The 23,686-nt window shown below is 39.1% G+C and overlaps 3 protein-coding genes across 4 annotated transcripts in view; 2 read left to right on the top strand and 1 right to left on the bottom strand.

Annotated features, from left to right (window-relative positions):
- susd3 (sushi domain containing 3) overlaps positions 1–14,374 on the top strand; it is a 67,625-nt gene extending 53,251 nt beyond the window's left edge. Inside the window, exon 5 of the mRNA XM_008115580.3 lies at positions 13,657–14,374. Coding sequence (XP_008113787.1) covers positions 13,657–13,894 — 238 coding nt within the window. The 3' untranslated portion in view covers positions 13,895–14,374. The remainder of the gene's footprint in view (positions 1–13,656) is intronic.
- The window catches only part of LOC134296055 (uncharacterized), a 435,533-nt gene that overhangs the window by 395,804 nt on the left and 16,043 nt on the right, over positions 1–23,686 (bottom strand). The window lies entirely within an intron of this gene.
- card19 (caspase recruitment domain family member 19) overlaps positions 17,531–23,686 on the top strand; it is a 53,930-nt gene continuing 47,774 nt past the window's right edge. Inside the window, exon 1 of one of the 2 annotated variants that reach the window (XM_008115578.3) lies at positions 17,531–17,726. In XM_008115578.3, coding sequence (XP_008113785.1) covers positions 17,711–17,726 — 16 coding nt within the window. In that variant the 5' untranslated portion in view covers positions 17,531–17,710. The remainder of the gene's footprint in view (positions 17,727–23,686) is intronic. The other variant, XM_008115576.3, reaches the window with a different exon arrangement.

Here is a 23,686-nt window from a genome sequence, read left to right on the forward strand (position 1 = left end):
TGTAAAAATGTCATGATGGTTGAAATATAATGGGAAAGATTAACAATTTCCATGCAGAATTTGCACAATTCTGATACAAATGACATGCCCGGATTTGAGGAAGTGGAATATAGCACCCAAGGTTATTGTGTCGAAATGTGCCCTTCAAACTGCATCCCTGTGCAAATGATTGCAATGAGGCCATTTAAATTAAAAATGAGAATACACACACACACACACACACATACACACACACACACACACACACACATTCTCCACAACTTTCAAGGTGGTGCTTTTATCATCCCACACTAAGGACTAGAGAAGAGGAAACAGGTCCCAAGATGCAAGGTGTGCATCTACATTGTAGAATTAATGCAGCTCGACACCACTTTAACTGCCATGCATCAATGCTATGGAATCTTGGGAGTTGTAATTTGGTAAGGCTCCAGCACCTTTGCAGAGAAGACTAAAGACTTTGTAAAACTACCATTCTCATGATTCCATAGCATTGAGTCATGGTATCAAACTTACTGGTAATTCTGCAGTGCAGATACACCTGAAGACAGGTGCTAAGGCCTGGCCAACTGATTAGTGGCTGTCCAGATCCCAGCTGGGATTCAGCCATGTTCTTCATAAACCAGTTTACAGCAGAACATAGTTAGGGGAAATACTACATTTGGAGGAAGGAAAGGGCGTACAAGCCAATAATAGATCAGGCCTGGAGCTCTTCATGGGCCAGATTACTTCTGGATGCCAAAGGCCTTTCCCATTCCTTTTCAATATCCGGTAAGGACTATCCTACAGTGCAAGAACAGCCATCATCCAAAAGTGTTTTCACTTTAGTCTTGTGTTGATATTTTATTGCTTTTATAACAATAAACCACTTTGCATGAAATATTTAAATGGAAGAAAAGATGGATATACATTTTAAACCTAATTTCCCACTGTGAATTTAAAACAGATATAGGTAAGTGTTCTTTTTATGTTATGCCATTCTTTATTGGCAGCAGATTATATATTTTTTTCAAACCATTTGAGGGGCAAAGAACTCCAGCCCCATTCATCACAATGTAGATGTATTTTTCTTATAGTAAGATTACCTTGTTGGAAGCATTGTTCTTTGTATATATGTGTTTTTTTCATAAAGTAGCCGTAATTATTTCTATAAAGGCAGCACTATTGTCTAATTTGCATTATACAACAAGAAAAGATTTCTACTCCCTTCCTTTCAGAGAAAATTTTCTTTTCAAAGCAATTTCCCCCATCAGTTAGGAAACAAAGGAGCAATGTCTCTTGCTGTGCTGGAGCATTCATACGGTCAGTTCTATTAACATTATCTTGAAAACAAAGGGGGAACTGAGGTGATTCTTCTGAAGTCTTTCCTCTTTCTCTCTCTTTCTCTTTCAAATAATACATGGAAAAATCCAAACTGAGATCAGAACTACAGACAGCAGAAACCCTGCCAGAGAATGTATAGGTCTGCAGAATCGATATGTCAGGAGTATACAGGCCAGGCCCTCCATGTTATCTAGTCTTGCAAGAGAAATCCACATGTTAATGCAGACTCCTATGTGCCTTTGCTGTCATGAGTGCCTGTGTAGATTACACATTTCAACTGACATGTGATTTTTAGCCAAGCCTCATCAAAAGATAAGAGACCACTAGGTGCAACTAACATATTGTGTTTGGATGCTTATCACAGTAGTCAGTTGTTTGAGGTCATTTCCATTGAAATAAGCTTCTCCTCTACTAGGAAGGTGGTGTAATTGCAATGCACTCTTTTGCACTATCACTGTATTCACATTTCAATGGCATTGGTACTTGTATTTGCTTTCTTGCATATTAAATGCCATTGAGTTGGGTTATAGTTGTTTGGATCCTTAACAAAAGTGGAAAAACTGCAAAACTGTAATGTGATTATTCCTGGATTTAATTAGTATGATCTCTCTAGGAATCTCTAGTCCTCCAGTTGAAATTTATCATAAAATTGCACTGGAGAACCTAGATATTCCTGGAGAGATCATATTAATTAAATCCAGGAATAATCAAATCTGCAAAACTTAAACTCACAAATGTGGAGAGTCAGCTGTAATATTGTTTTTCCTCATTGTTTGCTCCACAACTGGTGTTTTTGAAACAAAAAGCAAAATAACCATCATTGTGCAATTGCAGTTGTACAATTATCTAATAGAGCTGTTATGGAACCACTCTAGATTGAAAAGATTAACGCATACCATGACACTTCCAAAAGCACTTTTAGCAGAGAAACAACTAGCAATAGGTATCTTCTGAGAACCTAACATAAGGAGCTCAAGTGTGGCACCTTGTTGCTGGCAGTAACGTCAGTGTATAGAGCTGTGACCTCAAACTGATGGTTATCTTGGATGTATGGACTTTGAACTGGCTTTTGAATTTTGGACTGACCTTATTTATTTATTTATTTATCTTATTTCTACCCCACCTTTCTTTACACCAAAAGGGACTCAAGGTGGCTTACATATGGCAACCATTAGATGCTTTAAAATACATACAAAGACTTAAAATCTCTCATCCCCACCAGCCGCACTTGAAAAGCAGGCCGGGCTTAGAATAGGGCCTCCCCAGATGATCCTAACCTCCAAAGTGGCTCATAGGGGGAGATAAACTGGGCCGGAATCGTTTAAGGCTTTATAGGCTAAAGCCAGCACTTTGGATTATGCTCGGTAGCAGACTGACAGCCAGTGGAACTGGCATAACAAGGGAGTTGTGTGCTCCCTGTACATGCTCCAGTGAGCAGCCTGGCTGCCGCCCATTGGACCAGCTGGAGTTTCTGAGCAGTCTTCAAAGGCAACCCCACATAGAGCATGTTGCAATAGTCTATTTGGGACGTAACAAGAGCATGGACCACCGTGGCCACCTTGGATGGTAGACTATTAGATTCAGCTTTGGATCTTGAAACGGACTATTGGCTTCCATCAGGGCTATAGCCAGAAACTTTGGGGGGGGGGGGTTGAACCCCTAACCCTCCCCCCCCCCGCGCTACAGCCCTGGCTTCCATGGTGCGTTTCTCTGCTGTTGTTGCCTCTCAGCTGGATACTTCACCTTGAACTTGGACCATTTGTTAACTCCTCACTTGTAAATGGGGCTGAAGCTTGTGACAGCACCCACCGTGCTCTAAATAGTGCAATAAAGTGGAATGAAACATTCACACCCAAAGTGGTTATTAAACCACTTCAAGTGGTTTAAAAATCAATTTTCAGGTGACGGAATAATGTTGCACCGCAGTGTGGGCACCAGGAGAGCTACAACATTGTGTGATAATCTGCAAAAGACAGGGTAACATAGTGCAATTGCAGCAGAACAATGTTGTATGATAATTTCCAAAGTATTATTTAAAATGCCCAGTTGATCTAGAATGTACATTTGATGGTACTATAATAATACCTGGGCTGTAGATGTAGCAGTCCTTTGAGATAACAGGATTTAATACAGAGAGAGGGAGAAGATTATGAAATATCACAATTACAATTTGAAATTTGGCATCTCTAGGAAAGGAAAACAGCTGCTTTTCAGTGGTAAGCATAACTTCAGAAGAATTACAAATAGACTGACAAAATTGTTGTAGATAAGTCCACAGAAGCAGAATTACAAAAAATGACATTGCTGGAATGTACCACATTATCCAGTTGTGTCCCAATTAATGATGGTCCAAATATTCAGTCAGTAGCCCCTGGTAGACAGTGAGGTGGTCTTGATGATGATAATACAGGAATCACCAGCCAGGTGGACACTAAACCAATGGCATCTTTTATTAAATCATCCTGTTTGCCACCTTTCAGGAAATTTTTATTCATGGCTCAGTTCTTCCATTTGACTTCTCCCCTTGTGATGTTTGAAAGTTAACAGGTGGATATCAGTTTGTCTCAATTCCTGGATCTTTGGCTGCAGTCCTAGGTTTAAAATAGAGACTGATGTAAACAGGAAGCTAGTTTTAGAGGGAATTTAGACACCGGTGTGTATGTGTGTTGAAGTACCGTATATACTCGAGTATAAGCTGACCCGAATATAAGCTGAGGCACCTAATTTTACCACAAAAAAACTGGGAAAACATTGACTCAAGTATAAGCCAAGAGTGGTAAATTTCAGAAATAAAAATAGATACCAATAAAAATACATTAATTGAGGCATCAGTAGGCTACATATTTTTGAATATTTACATAAAGCTCAAATTTAAGATAAGACTGTCCAACTCTGATTAAATCATTATTCTCATCTTCTTCTATGTAAATGTGCTTATGTATTCTTTTAATAATAGTAGAGTAAAATAATACATGTAATAATAATAATAATAAATACAGGAAAATAATACATGTAATAATAAATAGAATAAAATATTCAAAGTGCTGGTTTTGACCTATAAAGCCCTAAACGGTTCTGGCCCAATCTACTTGTCCGAACGTATCTCCTCCTATGAGCCAGCAAGATCCCTGAGATCATCTGGAGAGGCCCTGCTCTCGGTCCCACCTGCCTCAGAGGCGCGGCTGGTGGAAACGAGGGACAGGGCCTTCTCGGTGGTGGCTCCCCGGCTGTGGAACACACTCCCAAGAGAGATGTGTCAAATTCCAACCCTGTTGGGCTTCAGAAAAGCCCTAAAAACATGGCTGTGTGCCCAGGCTTTTAATCAATAAATGGTGAAGATGACACGGACTGAACTATGGACAAAGCATGAGGAAGAACGGATCTGATTTTATGCTTGAAATGTATATTTTTTTAATTCATAATGTATTTTAATAGTTTTAACTGTTTTATGTGCTATTTTATATTGGTTTGTATGGGCATCTAATTGTTGCCACTGTTGTAACCCGCCCTGAGTCCCTTCGGGTGAGAAGGGCGGGATATAAATGTGAGAAATAAAATAAAATAATAAATGTATTAATAATAATAAAAATAGAGTAAAATAAATGTAATAGTAGCAACAATAATAGAGAAAATAATAAATGTAATAATACCAATAATAATAGAGAAAAATAATAAATGTACCATATATTCTCGAGTATAAGCTGATCCAAATATAAACCAACCAGGACCCTCACCCGAGTATAAGCCGAGGGGGGCTTTTTCAGTCTTAAAAAAAGGGCTGAAAAACTAGGCTTATACTCGAGTATATACAGTAGTCACAAAGTGTGTGATTTCACTCAACTCATGATCAAATTTAAATAAGCTCAAATCATAAAATATCAGAGCTCACTTTTTCTGAGCTAGAGACATGTGTGGATGCCCTTTAGGAGTATCAGAAGATGCAGACATTTTTGTTCCCAAGAGGCCTTTCTAGGGTGAGCTGCCTTGCCATGTAATAGTGGTCCCTCTTTAGAGGAGCATGCAGCCACAGAGCAATTGGTAGGAATTGTGTTCTTTAACTGTGCCTTCTCCAGCAAGCTCCCCAGGTGTAGAGAGCACCCAAGAATTCTTATCCAGAATTCTGAAATCCAAAATCTTCCAGAATTGTCCACATGGATGGCTGAGGCAGCGGCACCTTGGCTTTATGATGGTTCAGTGTACACAAGCTTTGTTTCATGAAATAAATATTTAAAATATGTATAAAATGACTGTAGGGCTAAAGTGTGTACAAAATGTCTGTGAATTTAGTGGGTTCTATCTCCACAATATCTCATTATGCATGTATATACAAAAACGGGCATTTTAAAATCTGGGTGGAAATCCAAAATCTTCTTTAAAAATCCCAAACACTTCCTAAGTACTCCCAAGCTTTTCAGAAAAGGGATACTCAAACTGTTATCAGGAGACAGAGAAAGAGAGGCAGGATATCTTCTCTCGCTCTCTGCAGCAGACTTGCTAATGAAGAAAGCAGGCTCAAGCTACCAACCTACACCTCAGCAAGCAAAGGAAACCCCATGCAATCACACCAAAACTCTTTTAGCATATTCCTCCATTCACATTCCCCTTCTTAACCACTCCTCTTATCACCAAAACCTGAAAAGGCTTTTCTTTCTAACTTGACCCCCCTCATTCTCTTGGTTCTTCCTCTTTACCCAAGTACACTGGGAGAACTAGGCACTGTGGGTGAGACTTTAGTTCCTTTTTTTTGTTTTTGTTTTGTTTTGAGAAATGTAAATTTTAAATGCTGTGAATTGGGGCAAAACAAATTTAAACTAATCTCAATTGGGTTTTCTCAATCATGTGGAAAAAAAACCCTGGCAGTTCAAAATGGTTGAGCAGTATTCCTAGAGACAATTAATAGCACAGAGAACCAATGACAAATGGGGAAAATATTTCTTGTATGGTCAACATTTCCTGCTATGGCACCATCCTGTGGCATCTATGTCTATGACTCTTTCTGAATTGATCCAATTAAGCTTTGCAAGGACATTTGTTTCATATGCTTGGCTGTATTTACTCAATACTGAGTTATATTGTAAAGGCAATATTTAACTATCTGGACACAGAGTATTTTCTCTGTTTAACAACCATTCAGTATCCTCCTTATGCTGCCACTCCACCACAAAACTTCAAAAGCAGTATCACTATGGGATCAATTATTGAAGCTGGAAAGTAAACTCAATATAAAGAGCACCAAACTTTTAAAAAGAGCTTTCTGGCTAAGAGGGCTTTTATTTTATGTTAAGACTAGCTTCTGCTACAGATTTTGGAAATGAAAATATTTTTTGGACATCATACTATATCACATCATCAGGTGCAAGCTTCCTAGACAACCACAACTTTCACAACTAGTAAATAGGAATGGAGAGTCAGGGTACATCTACATTGTAGAATTAATGCATCTTAACACCACTTTAATGGCCATGGTGTTGGAATCTTCAAATTTGTAGTTTGGTGAGTCACCAGCTTTCATTGGCAGTGAAGACTAAATACCTTGTAAAACTACAAGTTCCGTTATTCAATAGCATTGTGCCATCAGTGGTGCCAAACCGCATTCATTCTATAGTCTATGTGCCCTCAGTTATTGGATTTCAATGTTCTGTACAAATAATTTTTATTAATTTTACAAAGGGAGATCTGCCTTATTAGACTGTATATGCAATTAATTATTTCCCTTTAATACAGACTCATATTGACACTTCATTAGTTTTGGACAATTTATTCTTAGAAGCTATCACTGACATCCCATTTCAGCTAGTTATGAATACGTAATTAGGTAACATCTCCTGGTTACAACCATACCTTGACAGCCTGGAGCCTCATCAGGTGAAGGTGTGTTCAGTTGTCAGTCGAGGCACAGGAAGATGATGTTTTTACTATTGCTACAATGTAAATGCCCCACCATGACCTTTTTAACATCTGGAAGCTGCATTGAGGCATCAAGATCAATTGGGGCATCAGGATGGTGACATTTCTATGCCCCCAGCACCTCCCCTCCTGGCAACTTCAAGGTACCATCTCATCTTAGAAGCTAAGCAAGGTCAGCCTTTATTAATAACTAGCATATATACCTGGCATTGCCCAGGTTTGCATTTTCTAATGCTATTTATTAGACATATTTATTGTTAGCCTTAAACATTTATAAATAGTCCCATTAGACCAGTGGTTCTCAACCTGTGGGTCCCCAGATGTTTTGGCCTTCAACTCCCAGAAATCCTAACAGCTGGTAAACTGGCTGAGATTTCTGGAAGTTGTGGGCCAAAAACGCTGGGGACCCACAGCTTGAGAACCACTGCATTAGACAATACATAGCAAGTGACAGTGGATAAATAAGCTACTTTTTAAAAAAAGTTTCAGTACTCAGCTTCTCAGTACAGAGTAATTCTAGTTAATTCTTTTCTCCGTGCTTTATTTATTTATTTATTTATTTATTTGCTACCTTTATAGCCCACTCTTCTCACACTGCAGGGATTCAGAGCGGCTTACAACTATTGGCAAAATTTAATGCCACTTCACATTAAAAATACACTGCTCTGAATATAGGATTCTTTTAATAATTTAAGACCTGAATTATTATCCAGTTTTGTCATCTTCCTTCTCTAGCTCATTCCCATCTTTGCCTGGCCCTCTGAGAAGCAACCCCCCCCCCCCCACACACACACACACACGGAACATCTTCATGGCATACCTCTGAGAAAGACTCTTGGGAGTTTCTCCATGCTGACACTCTAGCATTCTTCCATTTTTCTTTCTCTGAAGCAAACCAAGGGTACAGTTGTAAGGTATTTGAAAACACAAAGTTAAAAACTTGGCATTATACTAAATGTCCTTTGACCAGTAGCTGGCCACTTGGGAATGCATCTGGTGTTGCTATAAGAAGGCCCTCCATTGTGCATATGGAAGGGCTCAGACTGCATTGTAATAGATGGTCTGTGGTTTGCACTTCTTCATACATGTTATGGATTCCACTTTGTGGCCCCATTTCTTAAGCTTGGCTCTGCATCTCATGGTGCCAGAGTGCAGTCTGTTCAGCACCTTCCAAGTCGCCCAGACTTTTGTGTGCCTAGGAAGGAGTCTCTTATTTGGTATCAACCATAGCTTGAGGTTCTGGGTTTTAGCCTGCCACTAATGGACTCTCACTTATCTCTGTAGATCTTAGAAAATGATTTCTTGATTTAAGCATGGCATGCTGGCTGATATCTGAACAGAGGATGGGCTGAAGATATCACTGCCTTGGTCCTTTCATTGCTGACTGCTACTTCCCAGCGGATGTCAGGTGGTGCAATGCCAGCTAAACAGTATAATTTCTCCAGTGGTGTGGGGCGTAGACATCCTGTGATAATACGGCATGTCTCAATAATAATAATAATAATAATAATAATAATAATAATAATAATAATAATAATAATAATAATAATGGAAACAATAGACATTGACGAAATTACGATCTGCCAACTGCAAAAGGCCACCCTACTGGGATCTGCATGCATCATCCGAAAATACATCACACAGTCCTAGACACTTGGGAAGTGTTCGACTTGTGATTTTGTGATATGAAATCCAGCATATCTATCTTGTTTGCTGTGTCATAATAAAATAATAATAATAATCATCATCATCATCTTTATTTTTGTACCCCGCCTCCACCTCCCTGGAGGGACTCGGGGCAGCTTACATGGGGACAAGCCCGATCAAAATAGTTAAAATATAACATACTGAAATATATAAACAATATCATAATGCAGAATAAAACAAAAACATAACAGAATATAAGGGCAACCACAAACACTGTTTTAACATGGTGAGATGCATTCCACTTGGGCATGCGTATTCAGCAGCAGAGTAGCAATGGGCAGGGGCAGATGTCTTCACTGTGTCTGGTTGTGATTCCCATGTTGATTTGACTCTCTCCGAAAGGAAGGAACTGGCAAAGCCACTCCTGAGTATTTCTTGCCTAAGAAAATCATTTGAAATTCATGGGATTACCATAAGTTAACATGCAACTTGAAGGCACACAAGCATATTTACTATAAAGTGAGGCTGTGGTGAGCAATTGTAGCAGAAGTCCTGTTTTTCATTGTCACAGCCTTGCTCACTGGTGGGAAGGATCTGACAATGATATCCTCCTTGTGCCCAGATTGCCAGCCCACCTTTGCTGGATTGGCTGCTGGCTGTTAAGGAGGGTACAGGAGGCATTTACAATTGTAGCAATAGTGCCACACAGTCATGACTAAGTAGTAGTACTAAATACAGAGCAGTTATGGTTCTATAATTCTAGATACTGCAATACAGAATACAAGCCAAACAATCTTAATTTATCTCGCATAGTCAGAGGAGGTTAGTCTGAATAAAGTAACTTTTCTAAGCACAGTCCCTACCAGGCTGAAGAAAGGAGTAAGATTTTTGTTACATCTGCCTCCTTGAACACAAAAGGAGCTGCACCTAATATCTAGCAGTGAGATATAAATGTCACAGGAAACCACACCTTTCCCCTCAAGTAATTTGTCTTCCTGTGCCTTTTTCTTCTTTCTGACTATTTGAATTTAATTCTTTTAAACTACTTAAATGATTATCTCAAGAAAACCAAATTCTTTGTGTTGGCATAATATTTATTGACTTTGAATTCAATATGAGAAACCTACAGATTTGGCAACATGGAGTGCTAAGTGAAGTGCACTGCTTGTAACACTTCCTTGAATGCAACTCTTTTTAAGCCAAAAACTATAACTCAAAAACATTTTTACATTTGGATGTGAATTACCAGCACTTAATTTGAAAATCTTTACCCTTTGATTTTTCTATCCCTTATTTATTTACCTGCTGTTGAATTGTGTATTTTACAATGTGTCATCTGCCATATTTTACAGCGTGTCACCCATGTACTACTAAACAACCTGCCCAGCTCCAACCTACTTTCTGTTTTAATAATATTCCTCTTTTGCTGTGCTAAGCTAATTTAAAGACACATCGGATGTGGTTTCTGAGAAACTGTCTCCACCTCTGAGAAACCAATAGTACCAAGAATCTGTTTGAATAGTTGCAAAGGTTCAAAAACATACCAATTATGTTGCATTAATTTGATCTTATATTTGCTATGTATTTTTTTTTTGAAAGAGGGATCCTATATACATCTCAGGAAGATGTTACAAAGGCATCACATAAAGGAACACAAAATCATTGTACTGTGGTGTATGTTGGCATTTGGGAGATCCAAGCTCACCTTTTCTCAAGGTCTGGCCTGATCCTGCAGAGCCAAAGAGGGGAAAAGCAAAGCCACATACACTGCCTTCTGCTTACTGGAAGAAAGGCAAGTTTCCAATTTTAAAAACTACAGCATTGTTGTGCAAACAACAATATAGTCAATGTGCAACTACTGTAGCTCATTCCAATTGCAATTGAGGAAATAAATAATAATAATAATAATAATAATAATAATAATAATAATAATAAAACTTTATTTATACCCCGCCACCATCTCCCCAACGGGGACTCGGGGCGGCTTACATGGGGCCATGCCCAGGACAATACAATATAGCAAAATATAAAAACAACATATCATAATACAATTACAACAATACAATAAATAATCATGTACAGTACAACACAAAATCAAAAAAGCAATATAACAGGGCAGGCCGCATGAACACTCAGTTAAAACTTGGGGTGAGAAAAAGATAAGAATAAAACCACGGGGAACAGAGACATAAGATAGCAAACAGTCTAGAGGATAGATGATGGGGGTAGTAACAAAAAAGTGTGTAACAGTTACTCTCCGAAAGCACACCGGAAGAGCCATGTTTTTAAATCTTTCCTAAAGGCTAAAAGAGTGGGGGCTTGCCTGATTTCAATGGGCAGTGAGTTCCACAAACGGGGGGCCACAGCAGAAAAGGCCCTCTCCCTTGTTCCCACAAGGCGGGTCTGGGATATAGGCAGTGGCGACAGGAGGGCCTCCCCTGACGATCGAAGAGATCGGGCAGGTTTATGGTAGGAGATACGGTCACGAAGGTAGGTGGGTCCCAAACTGTTTAGGGCTTTATATATGATGGTCTGCACCTTGAATTGGGATCGGAAAATGAACGGTAGCCAGTGGAGCTCCTTAAACAGGGGAGTAGATCTCTCCCTGTAACTCGCCCCCATTATTAATCTGGCAGCCGAGCGTTGGACCAGTTGTAATTTCCGAGCCGTATTCAAGGGAAGCCCCACGTAGAGCGCATTACAGTAGTCCAGTCTAGAGGTAACTAGGGCATGGACCACCGTGGTCAAGTCAGACTTCACGAGGTATGGTCGCAGTTGGCGCACAAGTTTGAGTTGTGCGAAAGCCCTCCCGGCCACCGCCGACACCTGAGCCTCAAGCGTCAACGCTGAATCCAGGAGGACCCCCAAACTGCGGACCTGTGATTTCAGGGGGAGTGCAACCCCGTCCAGCCAATACCCCGATCCGACGTTTGCCACCCAATACCCCGATCTGACGAGCGACTGACCAGGAGGGCCTCTGTCTTGTCAGGATTGATCCTCAGCTTGTTCCTCCTCATCCAGTCCGCCACAGCGGCCAGGCACTGGTTCAGCATCCGGGGGGCTTCCTTGGAGTTAGATGGAAACGAGTAGTGGATTTGTGTGTCATCTACGTAGAGATGGCAACACCCTCCAAAACTCCGGATGACCTCCGGATGACAGGCATTATCCCAGTTCTGATTGCAGCCAAGGGAGTGCTCCCATTCCTCCCATCCCTTTTCCTTTCCTCCCCTCCCCTCTTCGTATTCTGTAGCTTTCATAAAGCTATGGCCAGTGAAACAAGTGCTTGCAGTGTCCACGTTCTACCATGGTTATATATTGCACATTCCAGATGTTTTTAAGAACAATGAATAAATGGTTTTTAAAATAAGAAAAATATTTTTCCTTAGCTCTCTGATTGAAACATCCCTAAAATCATAACACTAATTATGAGTATTTCTAATAGATATCATGAGAAAATTCATACCCAGGCAACACTGGATATATATAAAATGTATAAAATTACCTTCAGGATATGTCTATAAGGTGTCTATGAAATAGACGTTGATTTTGTGTTCAGACTTTGTTCCATCTATAGGATATTACCTTACACACATATGTGCCCATGCAGATATTCCAAAGCCCCCCCCCCAAAAAAAATTCCAAAATCCAAAGCACATCTGGTCCCATGCATTTCGGATAAGGGTTATTCAACCTGTACAATATATTATTTCGTTGACTTATCACATGCCTGTATCTAGGAGTGCTACAGTAGAAATCTATGGTTATTACTGAAAATAATGATTTCCTGGTTGTTGATGTTGATTGATGTATTTTTATGATGTTTTTACTTTTCTGGTTTTAATTGTTTTAATTATATTGTGTGTGTTATATGTTTTTAATTGTGTAACTTTGTAATCCTTGTCTATGCTGCACTTGGTCCCCATGTAAGCCACCCCGAGTCCCTTCGGGAAGATGGTGGCAGGATATAAGAATAAAGTTATTATTATTTTCTAGATGCTATACTTTCCTGGAAGAGCCTTGCTTTGGGCTAGTTCTTGCTAATGTCAGAATTCATAGAAATAAGAATACGAAAGTTGTGAGATGTGTGTAATTTTCATCTCATACATGAGTAATGCAGAATGGATAAACTAGCCCTAGGAATACTTTAACAAAGGCGTGTCTTTAAACAGCTGGTTATAGATACAGTGGTTTTTCTACCCAGAGACACAAATAACTGTTTAGTGCATCAGGTCCAAGATGACATCTTCAAGATTTCCCATCAGTGCACACATCAACAAATGTAGGTGGCAAGGCATGCAGTTCTCAAGCTTGCAGCAGCCATTACTTTCCTTAAATCTTCATGGAACTTGTGAATGTATTTTGGAGTTTCATAAAGGAATTGTATTATTCTTGAAATAAATGACCCTCTTTTGCAAAACCTGTGTTAACACAAATTAAAACTTATTTCACATTTAATATAGTTAACTTTTAGAAACTGTTGCTTATGAACCCGTTTTATGTAATTACAAATAATATATGCTTTGAAATACCATCCCACAACTTCAAATTTCACTCTCTCCCACTCACTCTTAGTCTCGATTCTTTTGACTTCCTGTCAATTATACAGCACTTAGTACATGGTTCGTTCTAAATGAATGTTAATAGGTAAAAAGCAGGACTAATGGCATGCCTCATATTTTCACCTTTTTAATGTCAATTCAATGGCTAAATCAGATCAAGGGCTTGCACTCTCTTCCCCATAACATTGAAATAAAATCTGCTTTTTTCGCTTTTGTTTTACAGCTTCCATGAAGAATGCAATGGAGACATTACAGGGACTGAGTGTTATGGAGAAAATTATTTACAAAGGAATTCAGCCAAAACCATTGGTGCACTTGGTCATCAGTTAGTACCAGGACAAAGTATTGCCTTGCATACCATCAGTACTATACATGTTGTAGAGGTCTATGGTCATGAAAAAGACGCCCTTGGAACCCTGGATGCTCATTTACCTGGATATGGGTCCCCAGAAACGCAGTGAAGGATTTACTGAACCAAAGCAGATGTGAACACAGATTTGTGCTGAATGTGCCTTAAAGACTGCATAGAAATACATCACTGGATTATTCCTAGAATGAATATCAGTATCTTTGCAGAATGAACAGAATTATTTGAAAATTAATTCTGATCCGCTTTGAATAAAACAATGTGTCTTGCTACTTAAAAGGAAGTTGCCATTTTTGCAATTTGAATTTCATTTTTTTAAACAAAGTGATCCCATCAAAGAAATAATGGCAAACCATTCTGGATATGTTTGTATGTATCACTTCTTAACTGTTTGTACTTTTGCCGCATGTGAAGTCCCTACAAACAAGGACAAAAGCACATGTCTGCAAAATTCTTTTTATCTTCTGTTTTTAAAAAAACATGCCAGGAAGATATAAAATGTATTTTTGCACAACAATATGAAGGAATTACAATAAACATTTTTTTAAAAAAATTAAAAAAATTGTGACATATACTTGTGGTTTTATTATTCAGCTTTTAAGGCCATTGAACCCTTGTTAGAGGCAAAAAAATAGTTACCCATTTTTAAAAGACATTTAATTTTTCTTTTTGTTAAGTGAATGACAGGCAGCTTATGGAATATATTGTTGAGAACAGAAATTAAAACTATCAGTATAAAAATATGGGGGAACATGGGAAAATGAGCAATGGGTAAAAAGCAGAGAGTATGTGTCTAAATATAAGAGCAAATGGTAGCAGAAGGCAGAGTAAAAAAGTACCTGACAAGCTGACAGAGATGCTGACAATGTAACTCACCAGCTGCGACTGCTGTCCTTTCTCTTCCTTCTGTTATGATTATGATTACTACACATTCATTTACAGCCCGGGGAAGCAATAGGAAAGGCAGGATTTACAGAGATGATGTTATTAAAACACTGTGATTTATTTAAGCAAGCTGGTACAATAAGCTACAGAGTTATAAGTGTGTGTAAAGAAATTGCATTCAGATCATTCAGTGATGCTTGGGGTTCTTTTCCACTTGTGTGATTATGGTTGGTTTATGATAAGTATACCCCCTGGACCTTTCTTTTATTACTTGCATAAAAATTATATATCATCAGGAAAAAGCACATGAGAAAGACGAAAGCAGCTGAGATGATTAAGCAAACACATAACAGAATACAGTGATTAAATTAACCTCTTCCAAGTCTGCCAAAATTGGGGCAAGCTTGGCAACATTGAAAATGGGCTGGATGGGCAGCAACAGGAATGCAAAATAGTATCACAACACTGGCCAAACAGCCTCATTAGAATATCATTCATTACCTCTCGTGTCCATGATATGAAACACAAAGGATTGTATTGTTTTTCTGTTGGTCCCAGCAAGGCTAGCTTTTTAAATATTAATTTGTGTTGAATAGACATCCTTTAAAATGTGCTGCTGTCTTGCTATGAAAGACAGAGAGGATTATCATAAGTGAGGCAAGATTATTGGAAACTCCTTTAACCATAAAGGAAATTTCAGCTGTTGATGTGTGGGCACCAGTTGGAGCTGAAACCTTCTCAAATCTACCTGGTCTTTTTCAGGACCAAAATGAAACTGTCTCTTCTGTTTTATAGCCAGTGGGATAATGGACAGAATGATAGGCACATGATATTTCGTGTTAGCTGTGGAGTGGGACTGGCACATCAGCAAGAAAACGCTGTCTTGGCTCTAACTCTGTGTGCATAAAACAGGGATTCACTTCAAACAATTGTCCTGAGAATGAAAAAAAACCCCTCAAATGATTATACTGACAATTACTGTATTGTTTTTGCTAAAGGCTTCAACCTTTCACAATATAGTATGCCTCGTATCCACAGGACAGTACCCACAGTTTCATTTATCCAATGTCAGGCAAAATACATCCTCTGTTGCTGTTTTCTAGGTCCTCCCCTATGATTCCATTGCAGGCCTGCACAACCTGTGGCCCTTCAGGTGTTTGGGCTTCCAGCTCCCAGAAGCCCTAGTCAGCTTGTCCAATGGTCAGTAATTCTAGGAGCTGAAGTTGAAAACACCTGACAGGCCACAGGTTGTGCAGGCCTGCTCTATAGTATTCTTGGGCAGGAAGTCCTTCTTTTCAATAGTTTTCTATTATCTGCAATTTCACATATCCACACGGTGTGGAAAGTCTGCTTCAGGTATGAAGGTGATACTGTAGTCAGTGAGGAGATGGTGGTGATTTAGATCCAGTGCTTCCTGAGGTTATATTTCATACTTATAATATATTCTCAAGGTCTTCACCCATCCAAGTCAACTGGGAGCAAGGGCTTTCTAGACTGAAGGGCTGAACTTGTGGACTGTCAGCTAAAACCACACTTCGTGGCACAGTGTGTTAAAGCGCTGAGCTGCTGAACTTGCAGACCAAAAGGTCCAAGGTTCAAATCCCAGGAGCGGAATGAGTGCCCACTGTTAGCCCCAGCTCCTGCCAACCTAGCAGTTCGAAAACATGCAAATGTGAGTAGATAAATCGGTACTGCTCCGGCGGGAAGGTAACGGGGCTCCATGCAGTCATGCCGGCCACATGACCTTGGAGGTGTCTACGGACAATGCCGGCTCTTCGGCTCAGAAATGGAGATGAGCACCAAACCCCAGAGTCGGTCACGACTGGACTTAACATCAGGGGAAAACCTTTACCTTTACTAAAAATGATGAACTCACTCCCTCAACTAATGTTGGAATGTTGAAATGTTGTTGAACCTCCTCCTTTGGAGGTTGTAAACACTGACTGGATGAGCATCTATCAGCAGTGCTTTGATAGTGTTTTCCTGCATGGCAGGGAATTAAACTGGATGACCCTTGTGGTCAGCTGAGTCAGCTCTGGTTACTACTTAGATGCAAGCATGGCAACAAATACTAGGTACTGTAGGTTATATTTCCAAGGAAGGAACTGGAAAAACCTCTGAGTATTCATTGCTTAAGAAAACTATGAAATTCATGGGATCATTATAAGTTTACTGGCAACTTGAATGCACGTAGGCTACACCTGGGACATCTATCATGCCAATGCACCAGCATATTAGGAGCCCCCAGTGGCGCAATGGGTTAAACCCTTGTATTGGCAGGACTGCTGACTTGAAAGTTTGGTTGCTGACCTGAAGGTTGTCGGTTCGAATCTGGGGAGAGCATGGATGAGCTCCCTCTGTCAGTTCCAGTTCCTCATGTGGGGACATGAGAGAAGCCTCCCACAAGGATGGTAAAACATCTAAACATCTGGGCATCCCCTGGGCAATATCCTTGCAGACAGCCAATTCTCTTACACCAGAAGCAACTTGCAGTTTCTCAAGTCACTCCTGACACAAAAACCCCCCCAGCATATTTTCAACAATTTACCCAGAAATCCTAACATTATTGTGTGCATAACAATATTTTACTAAAAGTATATGACTTCGCTTGTGGGTTTATTCCATCTGAAATGTTTTGTGGTGGAATAACTGTTTCATCAGGGTGGAAAACCTCAACACAAATAATTATAAGTAGTCATTTGGCAACTTTACCAAAGCGTTTCAAAAGTTACAGAGGTTTCCCTGATTGTACTTAAAAAGTCAATAAATGGGACAGGGTTGCACTGACTTTCCCTTTCCCTTGTGACCAGAACAGAGCAGGCGTTGGCTTCTGTTCCCAGGGCACAGTGAAGACCTCTGCTGGCCAAAGCCTTCGGGTGACTCCTCGGATTTTAGTTTCACTTTTTCCAAAGCTCTGCACTAAGCTTCCTGCCTTACAGCAAGTTAAGGGGACGTTTATTTCAGCTTGTCAGATTTCATGTACTGATTTCATCACTATTAGCATAAACCGTCAAACTCATGGACAATGATCTTCAGAAAATGTAAGTTGTATGGCTGTTTTCCGAAAGGATATGTTCTTACTTTCAAAGCACTCTTTTTTAAAGCTACAATTTAAAGTTTTATTGAATGAACAAGAGAAGCAGTAAATGGCTTGGTGCGACGAAAGGAGTGTCTGCAAGTGTGATTCACCCCCAAGGCATCCCTCCTTTTCTTATTATGAAGCTGTTTTACATTCTTATTGCATGGAAATTTTCCTCTTCCTGTTTATAATCTTTAACAAAGATGTTTGTTCATGCAGCAGTGTGGATGGGAAGGCAGTAACCATATGGTCTACCAAACACTTTCAGTTGAAAATAATCTTATTTGAGAATGTATTCTTCAATGTAAAGTTTTCTTGTTTCAGTTTCTAGATCTGGTGTGGTAATGATTTAGAATATAAACAAGGACATGAAAGGAAACAAATGTTTGATGGTAAAGGTTTCCAGAGAAATTGTTCTAAGGTTTGTCCCTCCAGAACAAACACGCACTGTTCTAAAATGGTTACTGTGGATGATATGGTCAAACATGCGTGTGTTATGCAGACTGATTTTCAAAATAATTTAGGTTGGTGAGTACTTCTCTTTCTTTCCCAGTTTGGATGTGAAGACAGTAGTGATGGAGGGAGATGCACACTTCCCACTGGTATGCCTAGTTTTATCTGGGAAAGGATGTGGGAAACAACACTTTAACAGGACAATACTTAAGGCTCCTTTCAGTAAATTTAGGTGTATATGTTTCAGAGGTTGCTAATTTATGGTTGCTATTGCAAATCTTATCATTAGTATTTTTGCTAGGACAAAACAAGATTATTAGTTTGCCCTAACTTTGTTCTTGTTGATTTTTTATGTGCTTTCACCTCATCTCAGGTGAACCTCCCCTAAGGTTTTCGTGGCAAGATTTATTCAGAGATTTCCCACTGCCTTTCTCTGTGGCTGAGGCAGTAGGGCTTGCTCAAAGTCACCCAGTGATTTTTTTAAAGAACAGAATAACTTTATTGTCACTGTACAGCAAAATTAAATGTTTTCCCCAGCACAAATCACAAAACAACACAGCCCTCCCTGCACATTCCAACCATTTCTGTGGCTAAGAGGGAATTCTAACGCTAGTCATTCAAAGTCTTAGGGCACAACTACGCTAGAATTAATGCATTTTAACAACTTCTTACCTATCCAGGCTCAATGCAATGAAATCATGGAAAATATAGGTTTTATCCTTCTCTGCCAAAGTGTGTTGGTGCATCATTGAACTACAAATCCCAGGATCTCATAACTTAGAGCTCTGGCAGTTAAAGTGGTGTCAACTGCATTCATTATACCATGTAAATGCATGATACATACAAGTCCAACATACAAGTCACTATACCACACTGACTCCCTTTGCTTGCTATTATGAAGGTTTTATAGATTTGCAACTGCCAACTAAGCGAAGTCTCCCGAGTATCCATAGTACTTTCCTTTCAGATTGGTATTGTTCCATCGCTTTCTCTCTCACACACAAATGGACACACCATGCTATGTCATGGGAGAACTCATAGAGCAGTGCTTCTCAACCTGTGGATCTCCAGATGTTTTGGCCTTCAACTCCCAGAAATACTAACAACTGGTAAACTGGCTGGGATTTATTGGAGTTGTAAGCCAAAACACCAGGGACCCACAGGTTGAGAACCACTGTCCTGGATCATGCTGTCCAGCCACATCAACTTCAAAATGAGTGGGCCATGTCCTACTGCTTCTACCCAACTCTGCCAACACAGCGGTGCCATTAAGAACTCATCATGGGGACCACAAGTTCTACAATGCTAATCTAAACATGTCTGTGAAATGTGAATCCAAACAGAGGATTAAATGTTTTCAGAGCTGTGGGACTGACAATATTGTCATTTTCTAATTTTCACTTGGGTTGCCAATTACACTGAGTCTAACTGAGGGCTCTTCCATACAACCATATAACCCAGAATATCAAGGCAGATAATCCTGCTTTGAACTGGATTATCTGATTCCACATTGCCATATGATCCAGTTCAATGTGGATTTTATACAGCTGTGTGGAAGGGGCTTGAGATAGTAAAATTGGTACAAAAAGAATTAGTACAAAATGTGTTTATTTCAATACATAAAATTCATGTATTGTAATGCCAGTATTTGTAAACCACAAAGCCAGAGTGATGCAGTTGCAATGATGTTTTGCCAAAGAGCCAAGTATCCAAGTTCTCTCTTGGAGCCAAACTATGCTTCTTCACTGCTGAAATATTCACTGTATATATCAGTGTCATTTGTGTAGAACCATTAAATTGTAAAGAAGTGCTGCACTTTTTCTAAATAGAAGTATGGTGTAGTGGTGGCAGTGTTGAAAGACCCAATCCAAATTTCTGTTAGTTGGATGTGCTTGAGCCAGCAATATTCTCTAAATTTAACCTGCCTCACACAGTGTTGATAGCCAAATTGAGAAAGGTAGACGAAAGTGAAATTATCTTCTTGACACGTGGGCATTACTCCTAGTTATGCTACTGTGTATATGAAGAAATGGGGAAGAGAGATAATGTAGATGGATATCCCCGCCCCTCAGTTCTTGCTCATAATAGCAGCTCAGGAACCCATGGATATGGCAAGCATCAGCATGCAAGATCAGCTGGAATTTTGACCAGGACACACTACAAATCACCAACAGTTGAAGCAGAATGGAGCTGCATCCACAAGCCTGCTAACTATTCTTTGCAGAACTGGGGAAAATGGGAGGGGGGTGGACAGATCTTCTTTCTTGGTTGACTTATGCATTGACAGCCTGCTTATTGGATCCTGGTCCACATGTATCACTTTGAACAACTAATGAAACCAGGATATAATTGTGTAACAGTAAATAAATCTATTGAAAAATTGTGGATGTATATGAGGAAGCCATGACAAAGCCGGGAAGTTTTGCTGGCTTGGTAATCCATGAGTTTGACAGTATATAGGCCGGATGCCTGCTCTGTGTCAAGCTTTTAGACACAAACATTTTATCAGCTGAATCTCAGTTGGACACACATTTATTCCAGTGAGAGCTATAAATGTTCAGAAGCATATACATTCCAGTTGGCAAACCTGTACATGCAAATGGTTCAGGTGCTAGAAGAGGGTTTGGCCATCAAATAAGCTGTTTTCTAAAAAGCCCCACAACAGCGCCTGCCAAAGAAGTTTGCAAGCTATCTCACAGACTTTAGAGATTCTCCTCTCATAAAAAGGGTTGATATCAAGGCTCATCTTGATTGATGAATGTGGATGGCCAAATATTATTCTTTACACAAGTAGATAACACCACACAAATCAGCTTTCCAAATTACACACCATCTTGATTCAGAAGTCAGGAATTTATATCTTTACCTGAGGCAAACTTTAGACTGTAATAGAGGCTCCTTCTTTGCAGGCGATTAAACAGAGGCTGGGTGGTCATCTGTCAGGGGTGCTTTGATCGTACTTTTCCTGCTGGTTGGATAGCCCATGTGGTCTCTTCCAACTGTATTATCCAATTCATAACTTACTACAGTTCCTTAAAAATATGCAGTGCAGACATCTGTCTACTTTGAAGTTGGTTTCAATAGGACTAAATAAACAAGAGAGTGCAGTGACCTAAGGAGATTGGTGTTGTCCCAGTACTTGATTTTGAGGACCTGACAGTAGATTACATTTACATGAACTATGTGAGCAACAGGTAAATCTTAGGCCCCGTCTAAACTATCATATAAAATCCAGATTATCTGCTTTGAACTGGATTATATGACAGTGTAGACTCATATAATCCAGTTCAAAGCAGACAATCTGGATTACCTGTTTAGATAATCTGGATATGACAGTGTACATCCAGCCTAATATGATAGCAAAAGACAAATCAAAATTAATTATTTATTTATTTATTTATTTATTTATTTATTTATTTATTTATTTATAGTATTTATATTCCGCCCTTCTCACCCCGAAGGGGACTCAGGGCAGATCACATTACACATATAAGGCAAACATTCAATGCCTTAACATAGAACAAAAACAAGACAAACACGGGGCTCCGAGCTGGCCTCGAACTCATGACCTCTTGGTCAGAGTGATTTGTTGCAGCTGGTTGCTCAACAGCCTGCCCCACAGCCCGCTGTACTTTGATAGCAACATTAATTAGATAATAAGAATAGTTGAACTTCATTGTTGCTTTTCTTACTTTGATTGGCATCCAGTTTTTTTTAACCTGTGAAACATGTATGTTTCAGAAGAGAGTGGAATCCTATGGATTTGCACATATATATTGTGATCATGGTGTGTGTATACAATTACACACAGACACAGCATGCTCCCATAATTCTTTTTTAAATTAAGCATAAAATCATAATCTTATCATAAAGATTGACTATACAATTTACTAACAATAAGTGATATCTGATTATGAAACACATATCTATTATTTTCTCTTTTTTATTTTATCAACTTAAAAACCTGTAGGTTTCTCCAGCTGTAAGCTTCTCCAACACCTTACTGACTGATAGAGTATTTAAAGCAAGGATGGGGAACTTGGCCCTATACTGTAGATGTTGGAGTACAAGACCTATCATCCTGGGCAATGGTCATGCTGGCTGGGATTAAGCATATTTGGAGTTCAATAACACCTAAGGAGATTGAAAGGTTTATTAATCCTGATCTAGACTGTACATTTTAATGCAGAAGTTAAAAGAGGTAACGTCAAACCAATTTTGCTTAGGTTCATAGCTTCAAATCTTATTCGAAAAAGTCAGTCCTCTTTTTAGATTACAAAAAAACTACCTGTCAAAAATATATTATATCTTCTAGCTTCACTCAGATGGATGAGGTCATATTTCTAGTTGCATCATTAAACTAAATAGTGCAGACAAATAATAAATTACACATGCAAATTATAAAAAGTATAGACATTTTTGAGACACTTAAATTATGTGAAATACATTATGATATTAGAAACTGTGCAATTGTTCCAAAAACGACTGTTAATTTTATGATTCTAAATTTATATTCACAGTTCACTCTCAAAAGCACATTAAGTTTCCCATTGACTTTTATTTATAGCTATGAATTAGAACTATGAATTTAAATATTTCAGTTCAATGGGATAATAAGGAGATTCAGTCAGACTTGTAGGAATTATATAAAAAAAGAGAACTAAATTTTCAAATTAATTTCTTTGCAAAAGTATCCCTTGAAGATGGATCTTATATTAAAAATGTATCATTATTGTGTGATCTTGTGTGTGCTTATCCAGATATATGCATTCTTTAATTTAAGTGAAACAAAGGGTGCATCTACAGTGTAGAATTAATGCAATTTTATACCAACTGGTATGACTCGATGTAATGTAATCCTGGGATTTATAGTTTGGTGAGGCACCAACACTCTTTGGCAGGGAAGACTAAAGACCTTGTAATACTACAACTCCCATGATTCCAAAGCATGGAGCCATGGCAATTCAAGTTGTGTCAAACTGCAGTCATTCTACAGTGTAGATGCATCTTTCATTCTAAAGAAAAATGTATGCTATGTGTATTTCTGCACCGTACAGGATTGTGGCCTCGGTGATGATATATTGGTAGATGGTTAAAAACATCAGTGACTTCTCACTCAGACTGTTTAAATGACTATCAGTGACAGATGGTGGCTCCAGTATCAATGAGTTATGTATCTGACTTTTTAAAAAGCTGCTCAAGTCACGGAATTTATTTTCAGGAAAGCTTTCAAAACCTTGGATAGCTCCATCAAAGTTTGGGCTAAATTTCAGATTACATTCCCTGTCCCACTGAGGCTATGCTCAGGATGGAGTTGGGTAATTGATATAGGATGAATGGGGAGATCATGAGGAACCTCTTTCACAAAACAAACACCTCCTAATCTGACTTTTGAATGAAGAAACCATGTTGCTTAGCAGCCATTAATCATGCTGTACTACAGTAATGCCCTGTATTTGATGCTATTGT

The sequence above is a fragment of the Anolis carolinensis genome, chromosome 2 (genome assembly GCF_035594765.1).
Source record: "Anolis carolinensis isolate JA03-04 chromosome 2, rAnoCar3.1.pri, whole genome shotgun sequence".
In the NCBI taxonomy this organism is placed as follows: domain Eukaryota; kingdom Metazoa; phylum Chordata; class Lepidosauria; order Squamata; family Dactyloidae; genus Anolis; species Anolis carolinensis.